Genomic DNA, 16913 nt, shown 5'->3' on the forward strand with positions numbered 1-16913 from the left:
TATCCACAGGATTATTGTTAGGAATGACCATGGGGCGGAAACATCCTTACATATAGCAGGATGAGGCAAATGGCTAAGCAAATGAAACTCGAGCGCGCGTGCGGGAATTCTCCCGGCGGGAGGATACATGATAAGCGGGAGCGTCGCAGTGCCTCATGAGAGCCGAAAGATTCACACCATCGGTGGAACGCAAGCCCTCCCTCCTTCACAAGGCCAGACACATAACGCCGTCTGGCAGAACTGGCTCTCACGGTCTCCCTAGCAATGTTTACTGCAAGCGGCAGAGCAGCGAGCAAGCCAGGATCAGAGAAGGGAACAAGCAAAACATGGCAGCTAGCTGACAGGGGGGGATCGTTGAGAAATATAATTCCTCAGATGCAGTCTGAAGTGATACTGTCCATTCTGTTATCTTAGCACTCTACCTCCTCATTCTACTCATTGTATAGACCAGGCCTAAGCCTACTGGCTTCAGTGGGTAGATTGGAGTAACTCTGCCTAGCACCACACTGCCAGAGAGTTCGTCCATTCTACAGTTTTCAGCTATTTGATTTTTAAAATACTGTTGTTGACTGTTGTATTTTAGACAAATCAAATTTGTTTTCTTCTGGAAAAATTTGGAAAGAGAGTAAGCTTATTTTAAAAAACCTGTTTGTTTGTTTAAAGTTGTGATCCATACATAGAAGCATAGAGTTATTTAGCTCAACCCCCTACACGCCTCAGGAAATTCACAACTCCCAAAGCATGCTTTACGTAGAAGTGCTTTCCATTGAAATCTTACTCCCCAGGAAAATGTGTTTAATATTAGATGTTCCATTCGCTTAAGTTTGTTAGAAATTCCCTGAATCAATTTGGCGTCAGCCTTTCTTTTTATGATGGTCAGTATTAATAATACTGTCGTGGTTTTACACCTAAGTATATGAAAGCAGAAAGAAAAGTATCTCTTGAAGAGTTAATATGCAGTGTACAAATCTGCAACTCTGATGGCAAATAAAAGTGTGATATAGGTGAATCCTAAATTCCCAAAGTATATACTTAGAAGAGATCTGCAGCTAGTCACTGTGTGGCCTTTAGAAATTTACCAGATGTTTGGAGTATTGGAACTCTGGGCCAGCATATCAGACATGATAGTGAATGACCACTTAGGGCCAAACAAGATGAGACTGTGAGTTCTGCATATTAGTGCTTTCAGACATTGTGTTGTTGCTGCTGTTGTTAAAATTGCAGGCATATGGGATCTCAATTGGGATATTGGGTGAGGGGAAGAGGAACTTCAAGCCTCCCCTTGCACCATTTTCCTGATCTGCAGCAGAATGAACTTTTTGTGCTGCTGAAGAATTTCTTTTCTGCACTCATCTGCAAGCAGAACTGAAATAAGTATTCCACACAACACTTAATATAGTGCTATATTCCAATTAAAAATTGGACAGTGACTGCCCCCAAAGTCAGGGTCCTGCTTCTCCAGGTAACTGTCTATTTAAGCTTGCTTCCCAGCTATTTCTGCTGCTCTTTGCTTAATTAATTAACTTCCTGTTCACATGTGGTGCCACTGCCCTGGCATTCCTAAATGGGTTTTCAATCTATTCTCTTGTCCTACATTTCTTCTCTCTGTACCAAATGTGATTGTTCATTACTTTGTGTCATGAATATTATTATGCAATTATGAAATTACAATCATGAAAACTTTTTTAAAAAAACATTATGGATCCAAGATAAATACACTCATTAAGACCTTCCTTCACTCCCATCCTTCCAGGAATACCTTCAGGTATGCTGGATTACATCGAGTGAACAGTAAATGATTAAATAGCACAGAGCACTGGAAGCAGCTTCAAAACAAGCGCTGAGAATTTAAAGGACTGTTGTGGGAAGGAGGAGGCTTTACTGCTTTTTTCCTTGACTGCAAAATATGCTCATTAATATTTGTTTCGTTTTCATCATCTTTTTGTATGAGTGTGTGTGTGTGTGTGTGTGTGTGTGTGTGAAGTGCCTCTGACTTATGTTGCCTCTGACTTATGGTGACCCTATAAATTAATGTCCTCCCAAACGTCCAATTGTTAACAGCCTTGCTCAGGTTCTTGCACACAGAGGGCTGTGGCCTCCTTTACAGAGTCAGTTCTTCTCATGTTGGGTCTTCCTCTTTTCCTGCTGCCTTCAACTTTTCCTAGCCTTATTGTCTTTTCCAGTGACTTGAGTGACTCTGCTAGGAGTTTAGCTTCTTGACAGAGTCTAGACCCCTTACGGTATTGCTCACAGCTCTGATGACACGCACAAACGCCCTCATCACATTAAGGTGTGGGTCCAAGAGGGGGTTACGATGATTTTAAAAATTAAATGAATAATCATGTTTGCTACAAAATTAACAAGAAGCAAGTAAATCCCCCCTCAAAAAAGAAACCCAAGATCCAAGAGAGGAAGTAACTATAGAATTGGGAGATTTTTTTAAAAAAAGAGGCAATAACACAGAATTAAAGAGACAGTCGACCTTGGACACCTCTGTAACATTGTCAGGTCACAAACGGCTGGATAATGCTGCAGTTATACATGACATGAGAAAAAATCAGCACATATCAGATCTGGAATAGATGGGGAAACAACCTGGGGATCCATTCTAAAAGCAGCTAGAAGAAATCATGGCAATTCCAGACTAAACAGTTGTGTGGAACCAGCCCACATCTTGTTTTAAGGCATGTCAGTGGGGAACAGGCCTTCTCATTGTCAGTGATGTCACATGCATTATCCACTTGGTGTCTATTACATTCACACTATGACGTCCAGTCAGAGCACAACGGTTCCACTCGCCTGAGAAAGATGTACATTTTACCAGTAACAGTATTGGGTACAAAGAGAAATACCTCTTTGAAGGGAGGACTCTGAAACTTGCAGCTGAGCAACAATTGCCCATGTTGTACTGTAAACTAATACTCTGGAAAGGCCCGGGCCTTCCTTCCTGCTTGCTGCCTATTACTTTTTAAAAAACCATTGTAGATTTCACCCAACATCTTTCTTCTTGGCAGCCAGCCTGTCTAGTTGCCATGACAACAGGTTCGGCTCATCCAGGTTGTCTGAATCAGGGCCAATCCTGCCAGATTGACACTTTACCTGGAAAAAACGCTCAGGATTCTGCTTCTTTACCTTACACTTACACTATGAACTGAGTCTCTTGTCTGTAGCTATCTTCTGAGAATAAAACTATTGCTGGATTTGTGGGATTCCAAAATGTAGAACTAAAGCAGGGAAGGATGCCTTGCTGTAGGTGTGTGATCCCAACATTGTGAATGAATGGACTTTTGCAAGAAAGTTTTTGCTTGTCTGAAAATTCTGCCCCCTGTACTGCAGCAAGAATTACTTTGTGGACAGAAAATAACATTTGTTCATTTTGGCTGATAACTTGAAGCTGCCTCTAAGATTATCTAGCATATATAATAGATGGTTAATGGGGGAGGTTCAGGACATGATGGAAGGCTAATGTTTGATCTTCCATGCCTAACAGTTATGTTTTCTTTCAGCTTTCTAGAAAGAATAGACAGTGTCAGCTTGCCTGATTACACACCCACAGATCAGGTGAGTAAAAGAGAAAATGGTTTGGAATGAAGTATACGTCAGTTTTACTCATTATTTCAAATGCAGTTTCAATGCATTTATTTATTCAGGACATATATACGCCCATCTTTTGTCTGACCAAGTCAGGATCCAAGGTGGGTAAATAAATAAAACAGATTTAAAAACCATTTAAAACTGCCGCTTGAAAAACACTCCGTGTAACCTATTTCCAGTAGGAAAATGTGCCAGACAAGTAAGGCATTAGTTCATAATATAGGATAGGAATTGCAATCACTGTTTGGTGATAGCCACAAGGCAGCTGTTGTATCCTCAGACAGAGTCTAAGTTCTCCTTAAAATGAAGTTGTGTGTTATCTCCAATCATGTGACTGTACTGTCATTCCAGCTGCAAATTTCAGAACCGTACAGAAACTTTGAAAGAGTTTCAAGGCAGGCTCTGTCACAGCAAAAAGCCTTTGGGGGTGGGGGGAACCCAACCTGAGAATCAAGTCAGGAACCTAGAAGACTGAGCAGCTAAAACATAGAACAAAATACATCTATTTATTGCAAAGTGCACAGTAACTAAACACAACGTTCATAGATTGTAGATAAAAACAAAGAGGTAATGGGTGTCACATCACATACATTAAGGCATTGCATACAGCAACAAATGTAAGTTACACAGAAACAAATATAAGTTACGCATACAATAACTACCAGATAAATATTGGTTACACATGCAGTACCAAACGCTATTTGGCCTTTGAGGGAAGACACCTCCTCAAGACCAGTTCCATTGCTCAGCCATACCCAGCTGCTCACTACTGCTCAACTGTAGCCACCCCATGAAAGCCAATGTAGTGTAGTGGTTAGAGTTTCAAACTAGGATCTGGGAGACCTAGGTTCAGATCCCCACTCTATCATGAAATCTTGCTGGGTGACCTTGGGCCAGTCACACACCCTCAGCCTAATCTTCCTCACAGGGTTGTTGTTGAGATAAAATGGAAGCGAACGATGTAAGCTGCTGCTTGGGTCTCCATTGTGGAGAAGACAGGGTATAAATGCAGTAAATAAATAATAATTATAGCTGCGGGGGGGCAGATAAAATGTAGGGAGTTTGGTGGAGTGGGAATGAGAGAAGGAAGCTAGGAAAGGTGAGGATGTGGGGGTTGCCTGGAAGAGGGAAATAATGGGCGGGGGATGAGGTCCCTTTCACAAGTTCTTGTGGGCTCCCCGCCATGCAGCTGGGCCCAGCCCATTAGCCAGCTTTTCCCAGAGAGAGGCTGCCATGGTTAGGGAAGAAGAGAATACTGAATACAGTGGGCTCAGGTAAAGGTAGCTACTGGTGGTTGTGAAGGAGATAAATGAGCAGGAAATGAGGCTAAGGGGGTTTTCAGGGAAGGGAAATAGAGGGGCTGGGGAAGGAGAAAATTAGATGCCCCTTGCAGGTCCCCCGCTTGTCTAATTCTGATTCTTGTTCCCAGGACCTCTTGAGATGCAGGGTTCTGACATCGGGGATTTTTGAAACAAGATTTCAAGTAGATAAAGTAAACTTTCAGTAAGTATGCTATCAATAATCTATATATCATTTTGTAATCACTGTTAATGTGGAGACAACAAAATATTTATTTACTTCTAAATTAATGCTTATTGTTTGGTAAATAGTTCTGTCAAAATCTTTCACACTTCAGTGGAAATATTTCCATGACTTCATATGAAGAAAACTAAGGAGAAAAAGTGGTATTTCACAACACCTAATTCAAATATCACACTGAAATCCAGGTTCTGAGATTTTACATTCTCTTCCCTCTAAACTAACACAGTTCTTACCAATGGAATTTTAATCCACATGTAGGGTATTTAATTAGCTTGTAGGGCATTGTTACCACTAAGTAATTTTACTAATCTGGCCACAGTAAATTTGTCCCCAATAAACCGTTTTAAAACTTCCATCCTCTTGATGTGTGTGTGTGGGTTTATACTCAGGAATATTTTACCCACAGCCTTAAGGGTCAATTATGCATTAAAGTAACTATATTTTAAACTGTGTTTACATAGCTGTGAATAATTTCTTAACTGTATGTAAGGATCTCTCTGTTCTGTGAACTGCTATAGAGGTGGGTTTACTTGGCCCACTTTCTTTAACTTGTTCAGCTAATCGAGCTGGTAGGCATATGTGTAAATTTGCACACACTCCCAGCCAGAAATTGTTCTCTTTGGTAATTGAGCTCTTTTTCCCCTTTCCCACTTGTCCAACTGCCTATTAATACCTCAGGAACACAGCCCCAAACAACTAGACTTTTCTCTATTTTGCAGCCAGTGTAGGAAAGTGGAAATATTTGCAGAGAGCCCTAAGGGAATGTCTCTTTTCCTTTCTTGCAACATTTACTTCCATTTCCTTTGGAACTGCAAAAGAAGTACAACATAGTACGAAAAGTGTGACTTTCATCATCAGTCTTCTGTGCACTCCCACATGGGGACTGTACATATGCAGGCCTGCCATCAGATAGGTCTTTATAGCTAAGAGTCTCCATAGGTTGCTGCGCACTGGAGCCAAGATCGTTCCCACCCAGGGACATATGCTCCTGCACAGCAGTGCCCCCCTATCCTCAGTTCCTCTTTTGCTGCCAAAGGAGTTGGTTGTTGCATTAGAGTCTGGCTGAGATTGAAAAGATTTTGTTGAGATTGTAAAGATACTTTTTTTTTCTGAGGCATCGTCATGGCTCAGAAGGCCCTATTTCCGAAGTGCTCCCAATGCGGAGCAAAGATGACTCAGACCAAAGAACAAGACCTTTGTCTGTTCTGTCTGGGTGAGGGGCATAGTGTCGCCACACGTAAGATCTGCCAGCACTTCACCCCAAAGGTGCAGGGTGATAGAGCTTTGAAACTTAAGGCAGCATTGTGGGACAAAGCCCTTAAAGCCTTGGAGCCCCCACCCAGGTTGGTTCAAGAAAAGCCTCCCCATTCTGCATCTTTGGAATCAACGCACTCCGCTCCATCACCCAGATCTGTCTCTCAATGGATCCAGTCTTGGTCACGCGGTCCTCGAGCCCATCAAGCCTCATCTGGACCTCCAGCTGAAGAAACCCGAGACCCTGTCTCCGGGTCCAAGATATCCTCCAATCTCCATATCTGACAGTGATGGAGACCAGGCCAGGCCCACCAGAATCCGATCCGGAGCAAATGGCCACGATTCCGTGGGCTCAACCCCATCCACCTTTGCGATGGCCATCGTATCCGTATATGATGTCGCCTGGATATTTAGAAGAATGGGGTGACAACTTCACAAATCCTAGAGATGCGAGTCTGTACCATTACCCCCAAAGGATCTCATCTTGTCCACCATCAGTAACTCTGCCTTATAGGCCATGTTCTCCCATTCCGATCAGGGGAGAAGAAGCGGCACTGGAATCAGATGGATCCAATACAACATCAGAACTGTTCCCAGATGAGAGGGTTGACGAGCCTTCTCCAAAATCTTCTACAGAGTATCTTCGCATGTTCGGGAAACAGATGATCCTTATGGCCCAGTCCCTCGAAACTGAAGTTATTATGTCAGAGCATAAGCCCAAAGACAAAATTTTGAGTCACCTTTACTGGAATTATTGCATTTCTAGTACTGGAAGGCCTTGAAGACTTCATTCAGGAACTTTGACAGAAGCCGGCTTCTCTTCAACCTACTTCCAGAAGGGTAGAACATTTTTATAAGATCAAAAAGGAGCCATTTAACTACTTGATGACACATCATCCCCCATCTTCATTGGTCACAGAGGAGATGCAGCTGAAGGTCCGTCAGACCGTTCACTCCGCTCCCACAAATAGGGAAGGGAGTGAGTTAGATGTTTGGGGAAGGAAGTTATATTCTTCAGCAGCTTTGGGTTCCAAAATCACTAATTATGAAACTAGTATGGCAGGTTAGCAGTTGTTTTTGTGGGAGAGGATCCTTCCATTTCTAGAGTTGTCACCAAAAGATGAGCATCCTCTTGCTAAAGTGCTCCATGCAGACGCTATCAAATTTTCAGAACCCAGGATATTGTTTTGCCAGTATTTTTTCCCACACCAAGCTCTAACAGTGAACATTCCTTGCATTCTCTGGATGTGAGAACGGCATTATTATTCTATTTTAAGAGGACCCTGGAGTTTTGCAGGCATAAACCTATGTTTGTGTGTTTTCGGTGTCTGAAGAAGGGTAGGAGTGCATCATTTATTTATTTATTTGATTGATTGATTGATTCATTCATTCATTCATTCATTGATACCCTGCCCTCCCAACCGAAGCTGGCTCAGGGTGGCTCACACCCTATAATCTCAGACCCTATCCCAATGGATTCTTAGGACCATTAGGGAGTGATGATAGGGATGGGGTTCCATGTCCGTTAGGTGTTCATGCTCATTCCACTAGAGCAGTGGCTTCTTCCATATCATTCCTGGATGGAGTGACTGTGACAGAGATATGCAGAGTTGCAGCCTGGTCGTTGGCAGACACCTTTGTTCATCACTAAGCATTGAACATACAGGCATGTTCAAGTGGGCAAGGCAGTTCTTCAGTCACTGTTCAAATAGGTGAGCATGCCTCTCCACCTGCTGGGTAGTTTACTAGATTCCCCATGTGGGACTGCACAGAAGATTGATGATGAAAACAAAGTTGCACTTAACTGTAACTGTTGTTCATCGAGTATCTTCTGTGCAGGCACACATATCCTCCATCTGACCCCACTGCATGCTCCAGCTTTGGTGGTACTAGAGGTATTGAGGGTAGGGGGGTGCTGCCGTGCAGGAGCACGTGTTCCTGGGTGGACACAGTCTTGGCTTTGGTGCGCAGCACCCCCTGAAGGCTCTTAGCTGTAAAAACCTATCCGATGGCAGGCCTGTGCATGCGCAGTCCCTATGTGTGTCTGCACAGAAGATCCTCGATGAACAACAGTTACAGGTAAGTGTGACTTTGTTTTCCTTACACATGCTAAAAGATACCCTGTGACTTTTCAACAGCATGTTTGATGTCGGTGGTCAGAGAGATGAAAGAAGAAAATGGATCCAATGTTTTAATGGTGAGTTCTTGTTTCACATTTCATGTTCACTCTGAGAGCGGTTTTCTTGTTCAAGTGTCTACATAACTGATGTTTTACACTGAGCTGAGTAAGCTATGGAATACTTTTTATTAAGACCAACCAAAATAATATAGAGCACAATTATTTTTAGGTCTACATAACTCTTCATCAGGTTGCATGTTAAACAAAGAAGGGAGGGGGGAGAAGGCATCTCCATCCTGGATAGAATGCTCAGCCACCTTCAGCATGGCTAGTATCATGCTCTGCACCTTGGCCTTCTCAGAAGAATCAGCATGTAATGGAAGCCATTATGGAAAAAACAACAGTTGTTGATCAAACATCTATGTCACACAGGCCCCTTAAAAAGCTGAGAGCAGAGGGGAAATGTGGTACTTATAATACTGGAGAGTAATTTTGGTTGAGACACCAAGTACAAAATCAATAGAAGCAAAATTTGAGGCAGTATTACCTAAGTTTTCTCAAGTTCTTTTTCCTCCCTTTGGCTAAGTTCAGGTATTTTCAAAGTGGTCAAAGGACATAGGTAGCCACATTGGTCTATAGTAGCAAACAAAAACAAAAGCCAATTAATACCCACATTTATTAATCTTAAGAAATCTTTACCATTTTCTTTATATAGCCTAGACTATGTTTGTAATTACCAGCATAAAACCTGTTTGGCTATCCATCATCATCCTTACTTGTGCGCAAAAAAAAAAAAACCTTCCTGAATTAAAATTGGTTTTTATGCTTTTATTCTGTCTGTTGCACATTCTCCCTTAGATGTCACAGCTATTATCTTTGTCGTGGCCTGTAGCAGCTACAACATGGTCATAAGGGAAGACAATAACACAAACAGACTACGGGAGTCTTTGGACCTTTTCAAAAGTATCTGGAACAACAGGTAAAATGTTGGTGTAGATAGCAGACCGATATTCATAGAACCAGCCTGGTGTAGGAGTTACTAGAGTGTACAACTAGGATTTGGTAGATCAGGTTCTAATCTGCCACGGAAGCCTGCTGGGTGACCTTAGGCTAGTCACACACTCTCAGCCTAACCTATTTCATAGGATTATTGTAAGGATAAAATGCAAGGGAGAAGTAGAATTCAAGCCGCTTTGGGTCGCCCATTGAGGACAAAGGTGATGTACAAATGAAATAAATAAAACATTCACATGGTGAAAATAATAACAGCCTTTAGCATTTTTTTATGGAAAGCCTTTAGCAGGCCCGCAGCTATGGTGGGGCTTTGGGGGGCTTCACCCCCTTTCTTAAAGGCACAGCCCCACACGAATTTCTCCTGTAAATGCTTTCTTCAATCATTTTTAAACATTTTTTAAAGCCATGCACTCCTTTAAGCAGAGTGGGATGCTGTAGTTGACTAATCCCTTCACTGAGCAAGGTGGTTGGAGTAGGCGACCTCTAGGATCCCTTCTACCTCTGTGTCAAGAAACTGGTCTCCTTTAAGAGAGTTTTTCTGCCTAAGCGTTAGCTTTCTTGACTATAGAAGTCATCACCCCCACCTGCCAGCTTGCTATCAGAATAGTTGCTTAGGCTGGCAGAAGTGATTAACTTGCAGCAGCTGAGAAGTGTCATCTAAAGTGGTTGACAGCTGGCAATTTAAAGATCTATCCTGGTAACAGCTTTCTTTTGGCTAAATGGTTAATAGGCTAAGGAAGCCCCGTAGCTAACAACTTTTTGCTGGGGGGGGGGCAATATTTTGCTTGAGGGGCCTGCCATTATATGTCTGTGCACAAGGATCCCTGCCCAGAGGAGCTGCCAGCCTGGCCCCACATCCCGCCGCTGCTGTCGCCTTCTGCTCTGCGCCACTCCAGCGCTGTAACTCTGCCAAAAAAGGAAAGCCACTCTCCCTCTCCCCCCCCCCCCATGCATAGGGGGGGAATCCCCAGCAAAGATCTGCCAGGAAGCCCCGAGGCCTCTCTCATTGGCCCGACTGCACGTCTCAACTTCTCAAAGGTGGAAATGGCCAGAAGGCTCCCAAAAAAGGGGAGGGGAAAAAGTTTGCAGGCAGGCGGGTGCCGCCTGACCCAGCAGCTGCTTGAATGAGTGGCTTGTTATGTACGTGGACCACCACCAGGGGTCTGCGGCACATGCAGTAGCTTGGCTCCTGGAACAAAAGAAACTTTGGATCCTGGTTTCCCCCAGCCCCAACCAATAGCCACTTGGCGGGACATTCAAACCCTCCAATGGGAATAGGGGGTGCTGGGTGAATATGTATATAGTTGGCCCTGTCGGGCCATTAGAGTTAGTCTTGTGTTAAGTACAATAAACGTGTGCAACCGCATGTCGTCGTCCGAGTCCTCCATGCGGCGAACCCAATACTTTTCAGCTAGCTAGCTAGATTTTAAAGGGCCCTGCCAGACAAAGCGCGGGAGTTCTAGGGAGGAGAAAAATACTATGGAGACAGTCCTGTGAACTCTTTACACAGCAGTTGAATTAAATGCTTGGCTGACGGGGGGGGGGGAGCCAATACGTCCAAATTAAGGCCTCCCTTGCATTGCCCTTTTAAATGTCCCCTTGGATGCCTGTGTTACCTTTTAAGAGCCAGTCTAGGCACAGGCTGAGAGTTCTCTGACCTCTTGGGCTAAGCTGGAAAACGCAGCGTGCAAGGGACGGGTGGAAGACAAGCCCAGTTGAGTACTGGTGAGATTGCCGATAAAAGTACTGGTGAGGGGCCCGTAAAAACCATGGGGGGGGGGGCATGGGTCCCGCTGTAGCTACGGGCCTGGGCTAAGGGTGATTGCTAGCATAAGAACACCTATGTAGAATAGATAGTTTGAGAAGACTCAGTGAGAGAAGAGTAGCCAAATCATAATCCTCAGAATTCTGGCTTTTCTTTCTGCACCGAGAACTTCAGCCCCACCAGAAAAAAATCTACCCCACAAGCCACAGAATCCTGGCTACAGACCTGGCCTTTAGTAAATCACATTCCATTGCACTAAGAGATTATCCAGCATTTATGGATAACACGTCTTTGGTATTGAATTCTATAAAAGAAGAGGAAAAGTTGGTTTTATACCCTGCTCTTCACTACCCAAAGGAGTCCTGGAACACCTGACAATTGCCTTTCCTTTCTCTCCCCACAACAGACACCTTGTGAGGTAGGTGGGGCTGAGAGAGCTCTGAGAGAACTGTGACTGACCCAAGGTCACCCAGCTGGCTGCATGTGGAGGAGTGGGGAATCAAGCCCAGTTCTCCAGATTAGAGTCTGCCACTCTTAACCACTATACCACAGCTGGCTCAGTTTAAACCGCAGGCTAGGAGAAGCTGGTCCCAGGATGTGTGTGCGGCAGGGAGGTCTCTCGCTGCCACACACAGACCTGGCTGGGAGGTTTCTCCTGCCCAGCAGTGAGAAGCAGACCCTGAATCTCTGTGCAGTGTGGAGCTCCTGCCACCCCCTTCGATCCTCGGCTGGCTCCTCTTCGCAGCTTGGTATTTATTTGGCTCGGTTTATCCCGAGCGCACACCCCTACTAGCTAGTGGCGGGGAAAGAGAGAAGGAAGTAGGGAAGGATGAGGATATGTGGCCGGGGGAAGGGGGGGAGAAAGAGGAAATAGTGTGGGGAGAGGTACAGGGGAAAGTGAGGTGCTCCCCACAAGTCCTTTTGGGTTCCCCGCTTTACAGCAGGGCCAGAGTTTTCCTGGGGAGTCACCACCAGTGAGAATGAAGGAGGGAAAGCTGCAGGGGGCAAATACAGGTAAGTTGGCTAATGGAAAGAAAGGAGAGAATGAAATAGGAACATGGGAGAAGCTATGGAAACTTTCAGGGAAGGGAAAAAAAAAATATGGAGGAGGGGGAAATGAGATTCGTCCTGCGAGTCTTTATGGGTCTCTCACTTGTATCTTTGATTACGCAGTACTGAAGATTTTGGTGTGATTCCATAATTCAGTTCTTGCATTTTTATGAAATAGTACTGAAATTTTGTTTGGTCTTTGCAGGTGGTTACGGACAATATCTATCATTTTGTTTTTGAACAAACAAGACATGCTGGCGGAAAAAGTCTTGGCAGGGAAGTCAAAAATTGAAGATTATTTTCCAGAATTTGTACGTTACACTGTACCTGAAGATGGTGAGATTTTTAACCATAGCATTTTTCAAATAGTCATCATTCACCTGCTGCTCTTTAATGCTTCTGTACTGTATGCAGGTTCCTCAGATAACATTTTAAACATCATCACACGTTAATGAAAGCAAAGAGCACATGTATCTGCTCAAAACAGAAATTCATTTTTGAAAGATCTGTTCTTACACTCAGTAGTGGAAACTTGCAGCTAAAGAAGTGACTGGTTAGTTCAAATCCGTTTTCATTCTTCACCATCAGTTGATTCTTGGTCATCATTGTGTCCTTAGGAACTGCCAGCTCAGTTTGAAAATTTGCTCTTTCACTGGGTTCCTCCTTTTTACTATGCCTTTTATTTAGAGAAAATGTAGCAAAAATGATAAACCAGTGGTGTGTTATACCACAGAGGTTATCTAAAATCTATAGATCTTCATCAAAGTTATGTTAATATTGCAAATCTCCTAATGTAGACGCTATGTACTTACGGTAGAAATGTGTCTGTGCAAACTTTTGGAAAATAGCAATAGATAAGCTGTGGCAGGGCTGAGGCTTTGTGGTTCCATTTTAGCCCTGAAATATTGCTACTTAATTATGTTTCCTAAGATATATCAAGTGGTGGTTTTAAGTTATTAACAGGAGCTAGAATAGTTTTCCCCAGATTTTTTGGGGGAAAGGAACTTTCCCAATATACTGTTCTGGATTTTATAAAATTAGTAAGCTACCTTAAACACTTAAGGTCACTAGTTAACTACATAAGAAAGAAAGATTATAAACGTTGGGAAACCTTTATTAAACAAATGGAGGAACAAAGTTAACTTGTCAAATAAATGACTTTAAGTCCTCAATTAGATAGATGGTTTATTCTCCAAAGATGTTAATGAACTTGTGTATTTCCTTTATGTATAAAATTTAAGATCTCTGTGCATATGCATACCTTTTCTACATTTAAAAAAAATTAAAACAAGGAATGCCAGCTCATAATGCTGAAGTGACAATAAAAACTACAACTAACCAACTTCCCCTACCAGTGTCTAGATCGAGCAACCTGATGACACTTTGGCTCCTTCACTGGCAGTGCACATCTTCTGACCCTCCTGCCGTGAACTGTCCTATCTGTAGCCCAAGTCCTTCTTGGGTCCTTCTTTCTTCAGTTCTCTGAGCTGGAAAAAAAGTGCCCCCATTCCCTTCTGCTTGTGCAGAGGAAATCTGCAATAGCTACAGCTTTCCCACTATAGCCACAGCCCACCTGTGCTGCAACATACTGTTTCCAAGGGTTCCCCAAACCTCATGAGCAGCTTTTTGGGTGATACAGGAGGCTGTAGAAGACAAGGAGGGAAAGATCAGTTCCATGAGCAAAGTTTTCAGTTCTTTGGATGAAACCCCATGTCTCCTCGGATCCCTGCTTTTCAGACTACTTGTCTGTCTCCTTAAAGCACTTAGTCACTTGACCAGGGCTCTTCAAATTCCCTTGCCAACAGGGAGCAGTCCCTCTCCCACTGGGCAAGAACCCTCCAACAAAAGTATTGCGTGGAGTACGGAGACCCCGAGAATTGTGTGGCCCCTTCCAGCTCTTCTCTGCCCAAATGGAAATTAATACAGCCAGGCTAGAAAAGCCAGGGCTCTATCCACATCAGGGAGTAATGGGTGGTTCCTGTACCTGGCTGCAGCATAATGTCCAGAACCAAGACAGGGGTAACCCTGCAGGGAGGGAGGGAGAAGCAGAAGAAGCCACCAACATCTGAGTGGTGCTCAGTTTTGAAGCTGATAGGGTTGGTGATGTTAGTACCTGCCGCTTCAGCAGCAGTAGCCCCAGCGAGAAGAGCTCCCCAGCCTCCACCCCTTTTGCAGCATTCTGTGTGGCAGTAGCCTCTTCAGCTTACCTCAGTAATAAGCCCCTCCTTCCTCTCACATTTTGAACGCAGAAGGGGGTGGGGTATACTCATGGCCAACCTCTGATCTACTCCCCTTTTGCCTTGATGCCCTTGCTCACTGCCTATCCGTTCAAGTTTCTCTTTCTCAGTCTAATGCCTTCTCCATCAGCCTTTTTTCTTCTGGGCTTCTGGCCCCTTTGACTTTGCTAATTCTCATGACCTTTTCCCAGCCCTCCATCATCTCGTGTGAAATTTGTGATCCTAATAAATGTTGACAAATTTCCTTTCCCCTGCAGACGCTGGACTGCAAACTGTTTTCTCCTCTGGAGCAAGTGTCCATGCAGCCACACCGGCTAACCTGAGAGCAAATTCCATATGTCTCTTCTTAAATACTGAAGTGTTGCAGCAATATCTGACTCACCTAAGCTTTGCCTTGTGAAATAGTCACTACATGGCAGAATAATGATCTGGTACATGCATATTACAAGAGCATTGTAAAACTGTAGAAACTGATATGCCTGTAGACCCTGTTGTAAAGTATATTGTTGTTCTGGCAGCTGTAGCTAAGAAACATGTACATGCAGTTAGCTAGTTTAAGGCCTTGCATTCCAGGAATATCAGCCATGTGTTTTCCATAGATGGAAGTTAGTAAATTGTCTTTGGTCTGTCTCCCACCCCCTTTGGGTCTAGTCATACTCTCCTTTTCTTAGTAATAGTCTCTTCTTATTTATTTCACATTCATAACAGCAACACCCGATGCAGGAGAAGATCCCAAAGTTACAAGAGCAAAGTTTTTTATCCGGGATGAATTTTTAGTAAGTAACTTCTATAACATTTTGAGAAACAGTGTTCATTATTATTGTCTTTAAGCTTGGTTGATGGTAACATCAAATATTATAGACAAGCGGCAGCAGCTTGGAGAACAGCAACTGAAAAATAATTAACTATTTTTATCCCTAAATTGTAAAATTCAGGAAAAGCCTACCAAATCACCTGCCCATCTAAGTCATAAAATTCTGTAAGTCTTCTGTTTGGTGCTTCTTTCCATTTTAAGCCAGACTGTCTTATGTGGCAACTGTGATGGGTAATAAGTATTACTTACATTTTTATTTACAAAATTTATACCCTGCCTTTCTGTCCTCATGAGGGCCGCCAAGGCAGCTAAGCAGATGTAAGAGGCATCCCACTATCGGTTTCGTTGTGTATTTTGTTCCTATCATCTCTGAGAGTTGGTCTTTTATTTCTCAAAGCTGTGCTCTCGTTTTCAAAACTGGCTCCTAGAACTAGCAGTCTGTAGTTCTTGAATATTCTTGAGCTTATGTGTGTGTTTTTGTTTCACAGAGAATAAGCACTGCAACTGGAGATGGAAAACATTACTGCTACCCACATTTTACATGTGCAATAGACACAGAAAACATCCGCAGAGTGTTCAACGACTGTAGAGACATCATTCAGAGAATGCATCTTCGCCAGTATGAACTATTGTAACTGAGAATACCATAGAGCCTGTGGTTTTAAGCAGCTTCTCTTTCTTTCTAAACTTCCTAACAAAAAGTAGAGGAAGTTGCTGTCTAGACACGTCTGCAGCCTCAAGTTTGTTTACTTCAGTTAGCCTTTTGGCTAGTTCGCAGCATCCCCCCCCCCCTTGTTTATACCCTTTCAGACAATATATGTGCTTAATTTTGATATGCCACTACTTTGTCATTCCACTATGCCATTGGGCTACCTCTGTTTATTTAGGTTTGGTTGCATTTGGGGTGGGGGTTTTCTTTAATTATTTGGACACAGCCTGCTCTTTTTCCCCCCAGCAGGTTTGCTAGTTCAAGCTGGTATCTGAGAGTTGGGTGATACCATGACATACCTATAGTGTGCGCAGCTCCCTTTTTCACCGTGACACTGAAGAGTACTTGATGGATGGTGGGGGGGGGGGAAATAATGCACTTTGTATCAGGGTTATGAAATAATGTTGAGGATGTATACATGCATGATGTAGCAGCACCACAATATTTATGACAGTGTCAGTTTTTAACAGAACTGAGCTGCAGGTCGACTGATCCAGTGACCTCTTCTAAGCCGTTATTGGCACAGGAGATAGAATAGAAAATGAGGCACAGGGAGAAGATAAGTGATTTTGGGGAAGTTTGGAGTAAGAGTCTCAACGCACCTCAGGCATTTGAATTTAGAGCTACTTTTTTCAGCCTATTGCATCTAGGCAGAAAATCCACCACCTTTATTTATGTTGTTTGTTCTGTCCAAAAATGATCCAGCTAGCTTAGATCATTTTTGGACAACAGTCTTCTCCCTATATATAATATATATACATATATATATATACATATTATTTTTGTTTTACTGCTGGTTTATTATATTGTACAGA

The 16913-nt window shown here is 43.2% G+C and overlaps 1 protein-coding gene across 1 annotated transcript in view; it reads left to right on the forward strand.

Annotated features, from left to right (window-relative positions):
* Positions 1 to 16833, forward strand: part of GNAL (guanine nucleotide binding protein (G protein), alpha activating activity polypeptide, olfactory type) — a 127394-nt gene extending 110561 nt beyond the window's left edge. Inside the window, exons 6-12 of the mRNA XM_015414358.1 lie at positions 3507 to 3561; positions 5024 to 5097; positions 8529 to 8587; positions 9368 to 9488; positions 12544 to 12674; positions 15284 to 15351; positions 15878 to 16833. Coding sequence (XP_015269844.1) covers positions 3507 to 3561; positions 5024 to 5097; positions 8529 to 8587; positions 9368 to 9488; positions 12544 to 12674; positions 15284 to 15351; positions 15878 to 16024 — 655 coding nt within the window. The 3' untranslated portion in view covers positions 16025 to 16833. The remainder of the gene's footprint in view (positions 1 to 3506; positions 3562 to 5023; positions 5098 to 8528; positions 8588 to 9367; positions 9489 to 12543; positions 12675 to 15283; positions 15352 to 15877) is intronic.
* The last annotated feature ends 80 nt before the right edge of the window (positions 16834 to 16913 follow it).

This window comes from Gekko japonicus, unplaced genomic scaffold, assembly GCF_001447785.1.
Source record: "Gekko japonicus isolate JY-2015 unplaced genomic scaffold, Gekko_japonicus_V1.1 scaffold157, whole genome shotgun sequence".
Taxonomy (NCBI): domain Eukaryota; kingdom Metazoa; phylum Chordata; class Lepidosauria; order Squamata; family Gekkonidae; genus Gekko; species Gekko japonicus.